Here is a 15,479-nt window from a genome sequence, read left to right as displayed (position 1 = left end):
TGGTTTGATTAATCAAGGTTAGAAACAGCACGAGCCCGTAATGAGCCGCAGGTTGCAGATCCCTGATGTAGGTCAAGAATAGGTGAACTCCTCACCCTCCACTTCTACGAGTAGCATTGTGAGTGGCATAGCTTGTCATAAAATATATGACTGCGTTGTTAACATTGTCCTGACCATAGCATGGGGACACACACCTTCCCCATCAAATTATGGCTTCACTACTTGGAATTGCTCACCTTGGTGTACTTGTCCATAGATCACTGAAGGCAGCAGCACAGGTAGAGAAGGTGGTTCGGAAGGCATATGGGATACTTGCCTTTATTAGTCGAGGCATAGAATATAAGAGCAGGGAGGTTATGATGGAGCTGATAAAATGCTAGTTAGGCCACAGCTGGAGTACTGTGAACAATTCTGGGCACCACACTATAGGAAGGATATGATTGCACTGGAGAGGGTGCAGAGGAGATTCACCAGGATGTTGCCTGGGCTGGAGCATTTCAGCTATGAAGAGAGACTGAAAAGGCTAGGGTTGTTTTCCTTAGAACAGAGAAGGATGAGTGGGGGGACATGGTTGAGGTATAAAAGATTATGAGGGGCATTGATAGGTTCGATAGGAAGAGACTTTTTTCCTTAACGGAGATGTCAATAACCAGGGGGCTTAAATTTAAGGTAAGGGGCAGGAGGTTTAGAGGGGATTTGAGGAAAAAAAATTTCACCCAGAGGGTGGTTGGAATCTGGAATACACTGCCTGAAGGGGTGATAGAGGCAGGAACCCTCAACATTTAAGAAGTATTTAGATGAGCACTTGAAATGCCATAGCTTTCAAGGCTACGGGCTAAGTGCTGGAAAATGGGACTAGAATAGTTAGGTGCTTGATGGCTGGCACAGACACGACGGGCCGAAGGGCCTGTTTCTGTGCTGTATAACTGACTCTATAAACTGAGAGAGGGGAATATGCAGTGAGACCTGGGTGTTCTTGTACACCAGTCGCTGAAGCATGCAGGTGCAACAGGCGGTAAAAAAGGCAAGTGGTATGTTGGCCTTCGTAGCGAGAGGATTCGAGTACAGGAGCAGGATGTCTTGCTGCAATTATACAGGGCCTTGGTGAGGCCACACCTGGAATATTGTGTGCAGTTTTGGTCTCCTTATCTGAGGAAGGATGCTCTTGCTATAGAGGGAGTGCAGCAAAGGTTTACCAGACTGATTCCTGGGATGGTGGGACTGATGTATGAGGAGAGATTGAGTTGGTTTGGATTATATTCGCTGGAGTTCAGAAGAGTGAGGGGGGGATCTCATAGAAACCTATAAAATCCTAACTGGACTTGACAGGGTAGATGCAGGAAGGATGTTCCCGATGGTTGGGGAGTCCAGACACAGGGGTCATAGTCTAAGGATACAGGATAAACCTTTCAGGACTGAGATGAAGAGAAATTTCTTCACCCAGAGAGTGGTGAGCCTGTGGAATTCACTACCACAGAAAGCAGTTGAGGCCAAAACATTGTATGCTTTCAAGAAGGAGTTAGATATAGCTCTTGGATCTAAAGGGATCAAAGGGTATGGGGTGAAAGTAGGAAAAGGCTAGTGAGTTGGATGATCAGCCATGATTGTAATGAATGGCGGAGCAGGCTCGAAGGGCCAAATGGCCGCCTCCTGCTGCTATTTTCTATGTTTCTATGTAAGTGCAGAGATTCAGCACATCTACTTGCCTCCGCTATGGTGATCTTCATGGGGAGGGCCCACATTATAGTGAAAGATGACAGTGCTGTACTGGAGAAAACTTTCCTACTTTTGACATATAGGACTGTAAAAAGTTAATCAAGATATTCCAATTGTACCTCTTTTTGGAGAGAGGGAAAAAACACAACTCATTTAATATCATAAAGAAACATTTTGCAGAGTCTTTGAGAGTAAATTATACATTGTGGAAGACACTTGCTTAGATGAGTTTTTTTATTATTCATTCCTGGGATGTGGGCGTTGCTGATTAGGCCAGCATTTTATTGCCCATCCCTAATTGCCCTTGAGGAGGTGGTGGTGAGCTGCCTTCTTGAACTGCTGCAGTCCATGTGGGGTAGGTACACCCACAGTGCTGTTAGGAAGGGAGTTCCAGGATTTTGACCCAGTGACAGTGAAGGAACGGCGATATAGTTCCAAGTCAGGATAATGTATGGCTTGGAGGGGAACTTGCATGTGGTGGTGTTGCCATGCATCTGCTGGCCTTGTACTTCTAGGTGGTAGAGGTTGTGGGTTTGGAAGGTGCTGTCTAAGGAGCCTTGGGGCATTGCTGCAGTGCATCTTGTAGATGGTACACACTGCTGCCACTGTGCGCCAGTGGTGGAGGGAGTGAATGTTTGTGGATGGTGTGCCAATCAAGCAGGCTGCTTTGTCCTGGATAGTGTCGAGCTTCTTGAGTGTTGGAGCTACACCCATCCAGGCAAGTGGAGAGTATTCCATCACACTCCTGACTTGTGCCTTGGTGGATGGTGGACAGGTTTGGGGAGTCAGGAGGAGAGTTACACGCCGCAGGATTCCTAGCCACTGACCTCTTGTAGCCATGGTATTTATATGACTACTCCAGTTCAGTTTCTGGTCAATGGTAACCCCCAGGATGTTGATATTGGGGGATTCAGCGATCGTAATGCCATTGAATGTTAGTGGGAGATGTTTAAATTCTCTCTTGTTGGAGATGATCATTGCCTGGTACTTGCGTGGCACGAATGTTACTTGCCACTTATTAGCCCAAGTCTGGATATTGTCCAGGTCTTGCTGCAATTCTACAAGGACTGCTTCAGTATCTGAGGAGTCACGAATGGTGCTGAGCGTTGTGCAATCATCAGTGAACATCCCCACTTCTGACCTTCTGGCGACAAGGTCATTGATTGAAGCAGTTGAAGATGGTTGGGCCTCGGACACTACCCTGAGGAACTCCTGCAGTGATGTCCTGGGACTGAGATGATTGACCTCCAACAACCACAATCATCTTCCTTTGCTCTAGGTACAGTGTATGAGGTGCCTATGCCAGGCCGAGTGCAATGTATTGACGTTTCCCTGGTCCAACAATGTGTAATGCAGTACCTTAATCCTCAATTTAAGAATAGCACCCCCTACTGAGCAAGTGTGAATTATTTTTTAACACAAACAAAATACCACGGATGCTGGAAATCTGAAATAAAAACAGAAAATGCTGGAAATACTCAGGTCTGGCAGCATCTGTCGAGAGTGAAATAGAGTTAACATTTCAGGTCATTACCTTTCATCAGAATTATTTCTTACCTCACACTTATTCTCTTATGGCCTCTGATTGAAAATGAAAGTTTGTAATGAATCATAGTTGAGCGTTTCTATGCAGTGGATTCATGGGAAGTAAGTTTGAGACACCCAAGCTGATTTGTACTATAGTTGACAGAGGAAACCTTTATCTGATTTGTTTGGTGCGCGTTGGTACTTACCCACTATGTGAACTATTCTCCTTGTCCGTTTGATAACTTGGGCATGCTCTTGAAAGAACGGTATTGGTCCTGAGCTTTGGCTGGAGAGCGCAAAAAGTTTTGGGAAACTAGTTGATATAGGAAGCATGTCACTGGGGTGAATGTTACTAACTTCCTATAGTGTGAACCCTGAGTAAGTGTAAACATAACATGGACCTTAATAAAGAGTTATCTGGTTTTGCCCGGATGATTATGGCCTCCTGTTGAGAGCCCTGCTTGTCCTCCTGCTTCTCCTTTTCATCTGTCCTCTAGCAACTGGTGCTGCTATTCCTGGCCTTATTTCGTTCTTGGTAATGTATAAAGTAAATGGATCTTTATTTAATGAAGAAAAACGTTTAGAAAATTTTATCATTTTATTAATTTTGTACAAAAGCTTGCAAAGTTTAAACTGTAAAATATCTTTCTTGCTCTTTGTTGTTGGTGGGTCTGTTTTGATGAGTGAGAAAATGTGAGATTGGTCTCTAACACTATTGCATTTTGTATTGGGTTACATTTAGTTACCTTTGTTAGAAAATGAAAGTCAAACCATTTCAATGTTATAAGATACTTCACATTTCCTATTTACAGTTGTGTTACTATATGTATTCCAGGTGTTTGTGAGCTGCAACTTCTGTGGAAAATCAATATCTTACAGCTGTTCTGCCATGCCACACCAGGGACGAAGTTTCAGCCAATATGGTGTTAGTGGTTCTCCAACCAAATCAAAGGTCACAAGTTGCCCAGGATGTCGTAAACCTCTCCCCCGCTGTGCACTCTGTCTTATCAATATGGGAACACCAGTTTCAAGTTGTCTAGGTAACCGCTGGTACTCTGTATCAAGACACCGCCTAACAGACTGGTTAAAATAGAAATCAGAGAAGTCATTTAGCAATGTAAATTGTTGCCTTGCTTGGATCTTGGTAAATGCTGACACCAGCTCTATAACTAAATTGTTTTAATAAATATTTGAGATTATTGGAAGCCTGAGGCTTCCCAATATGTATAGAAACTCCAGTAATACACTTCTGTAAAAGGGACACAAAGTAGAAAATTTGTGGATTAGAATGGTTTCGGAATGCATGAAGGAGATCTAAGTCCACCTGCCAGCTCTTCTAAATTACTCAGTTGAGGGAGAGCAAGAATGAAGGAGTCACTTAATACAGGGAATGACACATGTTTTTGCTGTTCCACTGCATTGTGCAACACAAAACAAAACTTCTGAAGTTTACAGCACAGAGGGAAGCCATTCAGCCAATCATCTCTTTGCTGGCTCCTTGCTTGAATATACAAAAGTAACGCACTACCCTGCTCTCTTCCCATAGCTCTATCTCCCTCACCTTCAAATATTTATTTATTTCCCTAAAATGATGCACTGATTCTCTGTTTTAACCACTCCCTGCAGCAAATCATTCCATGCTCCAGCTACTCTGAAGAAATTCTACTCCCTTTCCTCACTTGGTTAACAATTATAATTTGTTGGCCCTGGTCACTGACTCCCGACCTGAGGAAATAATCTATTCAATCAGAACCATTCATAATTTTTTTTTAAACTCTCTTAAATGTCCTCTTAGCTTTCTGTGCTCCAATACCAATATCATGCATCACTGCAGCTGAAATTGCCAAAGCATGTTCACTATAGTATCAAAAGCTGACTCTGAAAACAGAATAAAGAGGCACCCATCATCTCCACCTGTGTGTGTGTGTGTGTGTGTGTGTGCGAGAGAGAGAGAGCGTGCGAGCGTGTGTGATATGTGATTCAAGGATGTAGCAGATTGAATTGCCAATGATAACTTGAGATTCACTTCCACAGATTAGGATGATGTAGCACTTTCCAACTGAGCATTTTGTCCAGTACATTTATTTATTTTTTTCTCCGCAGTTAATACATGCCTAACTTTGAATGTGATGTAGTGCAGAGCTGAAATGTTAAACTGTTTTAGTTTAACTATTAGCAATTCCTTTAACTAACATTTGTACAACTGGCTGTTGCCCTGTGTACATAATTTACCTCTTTGGATTTTAAATTACTCTCTCTTAGATCAAATGCTGAGTTTTATTCCAAATTAAATGTAGAAATCATTGGTGCCAGTGCTGTATAATGATTTGTCTTTAAGTTATTGGTGTAAGGGTTATTAACCGGTATCATTTACATGACAAAAACATTTGGTAAACATTTCTCTGTTTGGGTGAGGAGATCAAGAAGAAAACTCCAGTGCCATTTTTGTCAACTATGCCAGTCAACACAATTAGTACCATGTTTGTGTTACCAAACAAAAGGAACAGGGTTGATCAAAAACTCTTTCACGATGGCCGTGAACCCTTCTTGCAACTTTAAACAAACTCAATTCAAAAGGAGAGAACCAGAGTTGTCCATAAGACAAATAGAATCCATCCATTTATAGAAGTGAATTATTATGACACAGACATAGGTAAACTTGTAATTACCTTCATAAGTGAAATTTGTAACTAATAGGAAAGAGAGCAATGTGGGAGGTAAGGTGGAGCAGGACATTGGTTATTTTAATGTTATATTTGAAACTGTTATGCATCTTACTGTTTTTCCACTATAATTATATGGATTTTTTGTTGGAATAGGAACTGGAAAGTCTGATGAAAAGGTTGATCTTAGCAAAGACAAAAAATTGGCTCAGTTCAATAACTGGTTTACTTGGTGCCAAAACTGTCGTCATGGAGGACATGCTGGTCATATGCTCAGCTGGTTCAGGTAAGAGTCAGATATCCATGGGACTTTACATAGATACGGCAGGCAAAGTTGAGATATTAATTGATTAATACTAACTTCTGGAATTTATCATTTTCAGAAATGAGATATACTATATTCGCCTGTTTTAGGACCTGCTTTGTAAATGATTATGTAACCTTCTCTCATCGCAATGTCCAACATGCCATATCATCCATAATTAATTAGGTAGCTATTCAGGAATATTTTGTGTTGCGAATGCATGAACTGGTGGAACACAAATTCAGTTCCCCAAGTTGTCAGGTTCCTAATCAGGGAAATAAATTCAGCGCTCACCACTGAGTCATGGGTTCAGTCAGCATTCTAACATTTTCTGCTGCAGCACATCATCATTACTCTGAGGCCCTGAGTTCTACACCATTTATGCTGTTGTCTTTGCCTATTATACATATTCTAGACTTCGCACTTTATCACAGATGTATAACAAACTTTAAGAAACTAACAGGCAAAGCCTGCTATTTCATGCTGCGTCCTTCTGACTAGGAGGTAGAAATTTGAAAGCAGCTACAATTGCCCTCTAATTGGCCTCTGGCGTTTACAAGTAACTATAATTATTTGGATTTGTTTGGATCACGTCCCCACTGGTTCAGTTGTACAGCAATAGGTAAACTATATGGAAATACATTTTTAGATAATTGGTTTAATTTTTTTATGTTTTGGTAATGTGCATCACGTATTAATAACTTACTGCTAGTTTAACTTGACAGCTATTTAAATATTAAAGCCACCATAGAGAAATTTCATTATTTTCACTGTAATACGCTACATGCTATTAAGTTGTCCCAGATGCCCTGTTCAAAATTATATGGGATTTGGATTAATCTAAAGAGATTATCAGCGGTGGTGGTGATGTGGTTTTCAGGAATTACTGAAAGTCAAAATAAACTAGAAATGGAGAAATAAGTATTTGTGCCAAGTAGAAAAGTAATGGATGGAATATAACTGGTTTAAGTACTTACAGAAGTAAAAATCACACTTGTCATTTGTGCTACCCAACTTTCACATCATCTCTGAAATAACGAAATACTAGGTGAAATGAGTCAATCAGGGCAAGTAGGAATAGATTTCTAACCTGGGTCCATTGCGGGCCACTGCATTTAGGTCTGACTGTATCTATTTTTCTCATCTTAGGTCCTTACACCTGCACATATGTTTTGCATCATTCGTGATCTTATAGATAGTTCCCCAATGTTTTCTTCATTGATAATGATGAAGAGCAACAGTCTTAACACCAACTCCTGTGGACTTTACCAACAGTTTCCCCAGCAGAACCATCTTCTGAGAATGCAACCAGTTCCTTATCCAACCCAAAAATCTGATGGCTTATCTACAGGGTTCAACCTTATAGTTGTCAGCCTTATTAAGCCTGTTGTGTGGTACCTTGTCAAAGGCTTTTTGAATATCAAGACACATTGTCAAAAAGCTAGATGAAATGTATTCCAGGCTGTTGAGAGAACCAAGGGAGAAAATAGAGGAGGCTATGACCATCATTTTTCAATCCTCTCTGGCTTCATAAGTGGTGCCGGAGAACTGGAGGACTGCTAATGTTTTACTGTTGTTTAATAGGCAAAAAGGGATCGACAGAGTAACAGCCTAACCTTGGGAGTGGGCAGATTATTGGAAAAGAATTCTGAGGGGCAGTATAAATCATCACTTGGAAAGGCAACAGACTAATCAAGGACAGTCAGCGTGGATTTGTGAAGGGAAGGTCGTGTCTGACTAACTTGATTGGATTTTTTGAGGTGGCAGCAAGACGAGTCAATGAGGGTAATGTGTTTGATGTAGTCTACATGTATTTTAGCAAGGCTTTTGACAAGATCCCACATAACAGACTTGTCAGAAAAGTTAAAAACCCATGGGATCCAAGGCAAAGTGGCAAGTTGATCCAAAATTGGCTCAGTGGCAGAAAGCAAAGAGTAATTGTCGATGGGTGTTTTTGTGCCCAGAAGGCTGTTTCCAGTGGGATCCTGCAGGGTATTGAGTCCCTTTAGACTTAAATGTAGTGCACATGATTAAGAAGTTTTCAAATGATACAGAAGTTGGCTGTGTGGTTGATTGTGAGGAAGAAGGCTGTACACTGCAGGAAGGAAACAATGGGCTGGTCAGGTGGGCAGAAAAAATGGCAACTGGAATTCAATCCGAAGAAAGGTGAGAAATGCATTTGAAGAGAGAAAACAAAGCAAGGGAATACACAATAAATAGTAGGATATTGACAAGTGTAGAGAAACAGAGGGTATGCATGTCCACAGATCCCTGAAGGTAGCAGGATAGGCACTTAAGATGAAGTACAGGATACTTTCTTTTATTAACTGAGGCATAGAATATAAGAACAGGGAGGTTATGCTGGAACTGCATAAAACACTAGTTAGCCTACAGTTAGAGTATGCATACTATTCTGGTGACCACATTACAGGAAGGATGTGATCACACTAGAGAGGTTACACAGGAAAGACAGGCTGGGGTTGTTTTCTTTGGAACAGAGGAGCTGAGGGGAAATATAATTGAGGTTTATAAAAATTTGAGAGGCCTAGCTAGAGTGGATAGGAAGGACTATTTCCCTTAGCATGGAGGTCAATAAGCAGGGGCTGTAGATTTAAAGTAATTGGTAGATGAATTAGAGGGAAGTTGAGAAATGTTTTCACCCAGGGGGTGGTGGGATCTGGAACTCACTGCCTGAAAGGGTGGTAGAGGCAGGAACACTCATTGCATCTACTGAAGTACTTGAATATGCATTTGAAGTGCCATAACCTGCAGGGCTATGGACCAAGAGCTAGAATGTGGAATTAGACTGGATAGCTGTTTTTTGGTCTCTGCTATAAATTTCTATGATTCTATGAATAAGCCATAATTGGAGCATTGAGTACCATTTTAGGCATCCCATTATAAGTATAAATGCAATGGAAAAGATGCAATGTAGCTTCAGTGATGTGTGACCAGAGAAACAGATCACAGTTATCAAGACACTTGAGATGTTCTGACATTTTTGCATGAGTTTAAGGCATCACTTGATGATCCTTGGTTATGGAGGGTTATAGTTAAATGAATTGTGATATTTTGTTTATACTGGTCAGCATGGCAATAAGGAGCAGAAATTTAAGATGAAAGCAGTTAAGGAGGGGTGACAAATAACTCCTTACACGCAGGATTTGGAAATTTCTTGTAGCAGTCTTTAAACTCTTAAACAGGCATTAGTTGCTTGGAAAAGAGGAAAATTAAAAGGTATGGAGAGTGAGGAGGAAAGTGAGCTTTAACATGGAAGAAAAGCACTAGCACAGATTTGGGTTTAATAGACTGTTTTTGTGCCGTTACATTCTATAATGCAACTGGTACAAGACTGACATTAGCTTCTGGTGGGGTGGGGGCAGAAAATACTTGAAAGACTTGTTTCTGTGCACTGTTTCATCTGGTAGCTAGGATGGAAGCTAAATGAATCGGTGACTGTCAACCGAGGAACCTAGACTTGATCTTTTTTGGTTGGGAGCTGCTTGGTTGCTTCATAACTTTAAAGGGTGTTCCAGTGTCGACAAGATGCAAGGATGGGTACTGCATTGTTTTTTTAACAGTATTTCCACTACAGTTTTAATATAGTAAATTTAAAGTTTTATTTTTGTTGTCTTCATCTATCCCCTTTACCCCTTCTGTCCCAAGCCTGAAATAATAAACTTTGTTTTTCCACTATGAATCACTGTTAATGGGCCAATTTCAGAACACTTTAAACCACAAGTTAAATTATGGACAGTTTTACATGCTAGATATTATTTTGACTCTTGTACAGTATCTCCCTTTCTTCCCCTTCTTCCCAATTCTAATCTTTGCTGCAACTGCTTTTGTCATTTTCTTCCACCCACCCCCCACAGGGATCACCATGAATGTCCAGTGTCTGCATGTACCTGTAAGTGCATGCAGTTGGATACAACAGGAAATCTAATCCCAGCAGAAACGTCCCAGAGCTGAAAAAGGCAAGAATTCAAGACACTGCGTTCTTAATGTCCATCAAAACCTCCGTGTGTACCTTCTGTCACTGAGCACCCATAGCTCTCAGTGATGAAAAAAAAATTGTTCCATCAACTTGGCAATTTGATTTTTGATTTTGATGTGCATTATATACCCAGGTATAATAGAAATGAACCTGGTTATGTGTCATGTTTTAGCTGATGCAGTTCATTTCAAAACATTCCTGGAGTCGAGTTGGGATTCTGAACATCATCCAGGAAATGTCCTAGATGATATTGAACAGTCTTTTGAACTTGCCACTAGAACTGAACCAATATTATATTCTCTAGCAGTAACATTATTTTAGCTTGAGCCTGTGAAAAACTGAAATACTTTAACAAAGACTGCTTCGATTCACGTTGTACAAATTATACAAAAGTTTATTTTCAGTTTTTTAGTTCCAGGAAATCAGAATTGATATACAACGATATGGCAATATAATATGGCGTTAAGCAAGACTCAAGACTGGTGTATTATTGCATAAATGATTTGTTTCTCTCTACATTCTGCTGAATTGCCACATAATCCTAAATGCCATAAGGAGGATATCTGTGCACCTACCAAAGTGCCTCAGTCACCTCTGGTCCTGTTTCATCCATCCTTACTGATTTTTTGTTAAAATTTCCCTCTTATTATAGCCTGTGATTCACTACCTTTATTAAATTTAGTAGGGCATACACCTTTTCATTTCCAGGCAAATATATTGAGGAATATGGTACCTTTCTAAAGCAATAACTGTTTAGGCAAATACTAATTAATGAGTGAAATCAGATTCAACTTGGCAATTTAATTATGAAATTCAATATGGCCTCAGCCATGTTAGTAGTGAAACTTTGACAAATAAATTATCTAGTAATGTGCAAAAATACTGAGACATATTAATTTACTTTGTAGAGTTGTAAAAAATGTAATCTCATCTTGCACAATTTGTAAACTGCATTTACTGTTCATATTAGTGCTTCTGATTTCTGTGTGTGTCTAAAACCACAGGTGTTCTATTTTCATTGGTTTTGCAATAAATTTGTAAATAACGTGCACATTTGTATCTCATAAATAGAGTATTTCTTCTACAAAAGAGAAACCTACAGCTATGACCTAGTTATTTAGAAGTTTCTGGAGGATTTTTTCTGCTGTTTACTATTTTTCTTTTTGTCCTTAAAAACATGCACACAGAATAATGTCAACAATGATTTAAAGTCGGTATCTGGGTTTTGAGATGGGATCATGCAAGTAAAATTTGATCATAATTCAGTGATGGACTCCTGCTGAACCTCAAAATGGCACTGTGAAAATTTTAGAAAATTTTCTAAATTCCTGCCTCTACCACACCTTCAGACAGTTATTTGGCCAAACTCATTAATTAATTGAATTGAGATTTTTTTGATAAACCTAAATGAAGGGCTGATATCCACCACTACTGAAAAAGTAAAATAGAATAGCTAAACCAGGAAATAGTGATTGGATTGTCAATTTTTTTTTAACTTTAAGATTGAATTAGGCAAAAATTTCCGACTTTCATAATTTTGAGGTCCCAAGAATGACAGCAAACTGCTGTGTCTTGATCTCAACACAGTGAGGATACGGGGGGATGGAAATGTTAACTGGAATGTATCTGTAGCTTGGGATGCTGATAGGAAGTTTTAAAAGACACTGGCCACAATGAAGAAACAGCACACATTTATATAAGCACCATATCCTGGGATATCTCAACATTTCACGTGCAATGAACTAGTATCAATACTGTTATCTTTTAGAATATATCCTATTATTCAGCTAAGAAAACCAAAGCATTTTGCTTTAGAAATGAAAAATTAAGTTGTCTTGTACAGCATTCCTTTCTTCAATGTATGTTTTTCTCCTCCCTCTCATTTGTATCAGCTAACTTTGCTTCACAAAAGTTTCTTTGTCCAAGGTCTTAAATGTTCTTTAATCATCACTAGTTTGGTTACCCCACCGTCTCCTTCCACAGTTCATCAGCCAAAACAAACTTCCAAGCCTCTGCTGGACAAGGAGCCATAATTTTGTATCTAGAGCTAGTCTATTCAAGAGTGAAATCTGGAAGCATTTTTTCACACTAAGAGTAGTGGAAATATGGTAGTCTTCCCCAAAAAGCTGTGTCTGGTGGACAATTGAAATCTTCAAAACTGAGATCAACAGACTTTTCTTTGAATTGAGGTGTACATCACCCATGATCCAGTAGTATTGCAGTCCAGGCTCAAGAGGCTGAATGGTCTACACCATCACAAAGGCTATCCACTTCTGTCTATGGAAATAACAAATAATCCAAAAAAGGTGAGCCAGTCATATCATTCCAAAAACTTTTTGTCAAATAAGTTGTCCAATTTCCTTAATCGCTGAAATTTCCAATGTCCAAAGTAAAATTTGTTACAAGACATTTTTAAAAATCCAGTAACAAAGTTGTCATTTGTTTTTGACTACCTGTATGCATGTTTTCACTTCAAACCTTCAGCCTCTCAAAGGCTAGAATTTGGACTTGATATTTTTGCATTAGAGTCATAGAATTATACAGCACAGATACAGGCCCTTCGGCCCATCGTATCCATGCCGGCCATCAGGCACCTATCTATTATAATCCCATTTTACAGCACTTGGCCCGTAGCCTTGTATGCTATGGCATTTCAAGTGCTCATCTAAGTACTTCTTAAAGGTTGTGAGGGTTCCTGCCTTTATCACCCCTTCAGGCAGTGTGTTCCAGATTCCAACCACCCTCTGGGTGAAAAAACTTTTCCTCAAATCCCCTCTAAACCTCCTGCCCCTTACCTTAAATCTAAGCCCCTGGTTATTGACTCCTCCACTAGGAAAAAGTTTTTTCCTATGTACCCTATCTATGCCCATCTTAATTTTGTCTACCTCAATCAGGTTCCTGTCTCCGCCTTCTCTGCTCTAAGGAAAACAACCCCAGCCTATCCAGTCTCTCTTCATAGCTGAAATGCTCCAGTCCAGGCAACGCCCTGGTGAATCTCCTCTGCACCCTCTCCAGTGCGATCATATCCTTCCTATAGTGTGGCATCCAGAACTGTACACAGAATCCAGCTGTGGCCTAACTAGCATTTTATACAGCTCCATTATAACCTCCCTGCTCTTATATTCTATGCCTCGGCTCATAAAGGCAAGTATCCCATATGTCTTCCATACCACCTTATCTACCTTTGCTGTTGCTTTCAGTGATCTGACCCTCTGTACTTCCTAAGGTCCTACCATCCATTGTATATTCCCTCTGCCTTGTTATTCCTCCCAAAATACATCACCTCACGCTTCTCAGGATTAAATTCCATTTGCCACTGCTGTGCCCATTTTACCAGCCCATCTATATCGTCCTGTAATCTAAGGCTTTCCTCCTCACTATTTACAACACCACCAATTTTCATGTCATCCGCAAACTTACTGATCATACCTGCTATATTCACGTCTAAATCATTACTGCACACTACAAATAGCATTGTATTGATACTGTTGGCTGAAGGTAGATCCTGTAGTCTAGCACAAACAGCATGCACAATTTCCAGGATGCATTGGTGCATTTTCTTAGTCCAAATAGTATAATGTTTCTGTTCAGTCCCTTAACATCCTCCATTTGGTTATTTTTTTTCTCAAACGGAAAATTTCAAGTTTAAATGTTTGATTTTTCCTCTTTTTAAAAAAAAATTATTTCACATGGAAGCTTGTTTAAATTATAATTTAAATTTCAGAAAGCCTATCAAGCTGAGGCAAAGGCATCTTTCCTCAACAAGTTTGAAATAAAGTAATTCGAATTTTGAAAGCAGGCAAATAGAAAAGCTCGCTATCGACACCTGGGTTCTGTTGATAGCTAGAAAAATAATGGATAACTGTGAAACACAAACATGCAGACATCCAGGAACTAACCAGGAGCATGCAGGTGGCAGAAAGTGTCATAAACATGAGTTTTTGAGAAGTGGTTACACCCAAGGTGCTGGCAGATAGGTGGGTGACTGCTAGAAGGGGCAGGCAGTCAGTGCAGGAATCCCCTGTGGCTATCCCCCTCTCTAACAAGTATACCATTTTGGATACTGTTGGGGGGTGGGGGATGGCCTATCAGGGGGAAACAACAGCAGCAGCCAGAGCAGTGGCACCACGGCTGGCACTGTTGTTCAGGGATGGACAAAGCGCAGAAGAGCAATAGTTATAGGGGACTCTATAGTCAGGGGCACAGATAGGCGCTTCTGTGGACGTGAAAGAGACTCCAGGATGGTATATTGCCTCCCTGGTGCCAGGGTCAAGGATGTCTCTTAATGGACAGGTGGCATTCTGAAGGGGGAGGGTGAACAGCCAGAGGTACACATCGGTACCAATGACATAGACAGGAAGAGTGACGAGGTCCTGCAGGGGAAGTTTAGGGAGATGGGTAGAAAGTTAAAAGACAGGACCTCGAGGGTTGTAATCTCAGGATTACTCCCTGTACCACGTGCCAGTGAGGCTAGAAATAGGAAGATAGTGCAGCTAAACACGTAGCTGAACAGCTAGTGTAGGAGGGAGGGTTTCAGATATCTGGATCATTGGGATCTCTTCAGGAACAGGCACAAAAAGGACGGGTTGCATCTAAACTGGAGGGGTACAAATATCCTGGCTGCGAGGTTTGCTAGCGTTACTCGGGAGGGTTTAAACTAGTGTGACGGGTGGGAACCAGAGCAGTAGGACAGCAGGTGAAATAAATGAGGGGGAACTAGTAAATAAGGCCAGTGAGAGGAAGAGCAGGCAGGGAGATGTTGCTGAGCACAGCGGGACTGGTGGTCTGAAGTGCATTTGTTTCAATGCGAGAAGTATAATAGGTAAGGCAGATGAACTGAGAGCTTGGATTAGTACTTGGAACCATGATGATGTTGCTATTACAGAGACTTGGTTGAGGGAAGGACAGGATTGGCAGCTAAATGTTCCGGGATTTAGAAGCTTCAGGCGGGATAGAGGGGCATGTAAAAGGGGTGGAGGAGTTGCATTACTGGTTAAGGAGAATATCATAGCTGTAGTGTGGGAGGACACCCCGGAGGGGTCATGCAGTGAGGCAATATGGGTGGAACTCAGGAATAGGAAGGGTGCAGGCATGATGTTGGGGGTTTACGACAGGCCTCCCAACAGCCAGCGGGAGGTAGAGGAGCAGATATGTAGACAGATTTTGGAAAGATGTAAAGGTAACAGGGTTGTAGTGGTGGGTGATTTTAACTTCCCCTATATTGACTGGGACTCACTTAGTGTTAGGGGCTTGGATGGGGCAGAATTTGTAA

General features: G+C 40.8%; 1 protein-coding gene across 3 annotated transcripts in view; it reads left to right on the top strand.

Annotated features, from left to right (window-relative positions):
* The window catches only part of mios (missing oocyte, meiosis regulator, homolog (Drosophila)), an 89,730-nt gene extending 78,474 nt beyond the window's left edge, over positions 1-11,256 (top strand). For all 3 annotated transcript variants that reach the window (XM_068009685.1, XM_068009694.1, XM_068009701.1), the window contains 3 exons: positions 4,079-4,283; positions 6,063-6,192; positions 10,086-11,256. In XM_068009685.1, the coding sequence (XP_067865786.1) occupies positions 4,079-4,283; positions 6,063-6,192; positions 10,086-10,182 (432 nt within the window). In that variant the 3' untranslated portion in view covers positions 10,183-11,256. The remainder of the gene's footprint in view (positions 1-4,078; positions 4,284-6,062; positions 6,193-10,085) is intronic.
* The last annotated feature ends 4,223 nt before the right edge of the window (positions 11,257-15,479 follow it).

This window comes from Heterodontus francisci, chromosome 2 (genome assembly GCF_036365525.1).
Source record: "Heterodontus francisci isolate sHetFra1 chromosome 2, sHetFra1.hap1, whole genome shotgun sequence".
NCBI lineage: Eukaryota > Metazoa > Chordata > Chondrichthyes > Heterodontiformes > Heterodontidae > Heterodontus > Heterodontus francisci.
This window is presented reverse-complemented; position numbering and strand designations above follow the sequence as displayed.